At 62.4% G+C, this 2222-nt stretch overlaps 1 protein-coding gene across 1 annotated transcript; it reads right to left on the minus strand.

Annotated features, from left to right (window-relative positions):
* Nucleotides 1–781: 781 nt before the first annotated feature.
* SCAMP3 (secretory carrier membrane protein 3) lies at nt 782–2167 on the minus strand (the record flags this gene model as incomplete). The annotated part of the gene is made up of 5 exons (XM_010190172.1): nt 782–928; nt 1067–1184; nt 1298–1399; nt 1768–1927; nt 2035–2167. Coding segments are annotated over 5 exons (660 nt in total), but the record flags the coding sequence as incomplete, so codon positions are not given.
* Between the last annotated feature and the right edge of the window lie 55 nt (nt 2168–2222).

Below are 2222 nucleotides of genomic sequence, written 5' to 3' on the forward strand. Positions count from 1 at the left end.
GTATGGGGAGGAGCAAGGGGTCTCTATCCCCAGGGCAGGCAGAGCAGAGGCAGGGGGAAGCTGGGGACAAGGGGAGGGTACAGAGGTACCAGGAGCCCTTCATGCCCAGCCCAGGTTCAGGAGCCATTCTGGCTGCAGCTGGCACAGGTTGGACCGGCCCCACTCTCCTCCCTGCGCCTGGAGCAAGGGAGAGGGCAGGGAAGGGGACAGGAGGGGGGGGCTGCCTCCCACCTTGACACCCTGCGGACAGAGCCAGCCCCCTCCGGCCAGAGCAGAGACCTCGGGGAAGAGGGGGACGATGTCCTTGGCTGAGAACCAGGTCCTGCCTCAAAGGGAGGACAGGGAAAAGCCCCCAGGGAAGAGCTGGACCCCTGGGACTGGGCACGGGGAACCCCTCCTGTCCCAGGGCACACAGGCAGCATCACCGGGAGGGGAAATGAGCCCAGGGACCACGAGCAGCCGTTTCGGTCCCTGTCACACGTCTGGAGGAGGCTCCTGGTGCTGGAAGGGAGGGCAATGGCAGGTGCAGGGCTTGGCCGCAGCACCTCCCATCCCGCTCCTTCCCTGGTCTGCTGAGGGAACCAGCACAAACCAGAACAGCCTCATCTGCGAGGAAAGGGGCGAGAGCAGCAGACGATTCGGGCACCAGCACTGCCAAGCTGGGATGAGGCAGCCTCCGACAGCTGATGCAGACACATGGGGCTCCAATGAAAGTGCTACTGGCGTTTCCTCTTCCTTGGAAAGAGCCCACGTGCAAGGAGAAGCCGGGGCTCCCGCCCGGCTACGGTGCCCGGAAGGCGTTGGTGGCGGCGCCCGCAGCAGCGTTGGCCGCGGCCGTGCGCACCGCCTGGTTGGAGAAGACCCCGGCGGCAAACTCCTCCTGCGCCTTCTGGAAGCTGGCGCCCGTCCGGCGGTACAGGGAATGGATCTGGGAGAGCGGCGCTCGTGGTCAAGGCTCCAGCCCAAATCGGGGCCCCCAGTGAACACAGCTGTGCTCCCGTGCCTACCAAAACCACCCCGTACTTTCAAAGGGGCTCTCCGGCCCCACAGCGTGGTCCATTCTCACCTTTTTCAGCATAATGATGCCCAACACAGCCACTGCTGTGAAGAACAGGGACACCAGGATCATCATCACAGCCACGGCTGTGTTCTTCCGCAGTGCTATCAGGCTCAATATCCAGCCACTACAAAACAAGAGGCCAGGGGTTTGCCCAGGCGTTCCCTCTCCCTCACCCGCCACCTCCCCTTCTGGGGTGCTTGGCCAGCCGGGGCTCCCCGGAGGCAGCACAGTGCGCACCTGAATCCCCAGTTTGGTATGCCGATGGCCTGCAGCACGTACATCACATTCTGGGCAAAGAAGACGAAGAAGAAGACAAAGAAGTTGAACGAACTGTCGCTCCTGGGAGAGAGAAGACAGACAAGGTCAGGCCACAGAAACAATCTCCCAAACCTTCCTGAGAGTGGGGGACACAGAGAGAGCACGTGGGTCCCAGGGGATTTAGCACAAGGAGAAACCTGAGGAAAAGGCAAAAGGTAGTGCTGGGAATTTCTGCAGTAAGGTCCACTGGAAAATTGTGTTCCTGTGACCTCCTTAGATCTGCTCCTCAAGCAGAGGCTCAGCACAGGACCACCACAACCCCCAGACCCAAAGGCTGGGAGTGGGAACACTGTGCTCAGAGCAGGGAACCATTCCACCGAGCAGCCTGGTCCCCCCAGCCTCGAGCACCAGCAGCCACCCCACCACTGGCCCTGGAGCTCTGCACACACCTGAAAGCTTTGTACATGGGCCGGTACCAGCAGACGAAGGAGCAGGGTGTGTAGAGGAGAGCCCAGAGGATGGAGAGGCCAAACCCAGACCCAGATGAGGGCTCCACACAGAACCAGGCCAGCGAGGACAAGAAGTTCAAGAAGAGAGCGATGGTGCTGGCTGGGGGAGGACACAGCAGTCAGGACCCCCGCACTGAGCATGAACCGCGATTCCTGCAGAGCAGCAGCGCTCACGTGCTCCCCTGCCCGCAGTCCCCCCAGGCTCACCCATCCAGAGGTAGTACATGGTAGAAACCGTCCTCTGGAAGTCGGCGGGGATCTCCACGGGGATGTCCTGGTAGAAGCACGGCTTCACCGGGCAGAAGGAGGGCAGCGGGGGCCAGTTGTTCAGCCTTGCTGCAGAGGAAGGAGGCGAGGGGAGAGTGGCTGTGCCAGGGGCCCAGGGGGCGGCGGTG

Source organism: Mesitornis unicolor, unplaced genomic scaffold (assembly GCF_000695765.1).
Source record: "Mesitornis unicolor isolate BGI_N332 unplaced genomic scaffold, ASM69576v1 scaffold30718, whole genome shotgun sequence".
Classification (NCBI taxonomy): Eukaryota; Metazoa; Chordata; class Aves; order Mesitornithiformes; family Mesitornithidae; genus Mesitornis; species Mesitornis unicolor.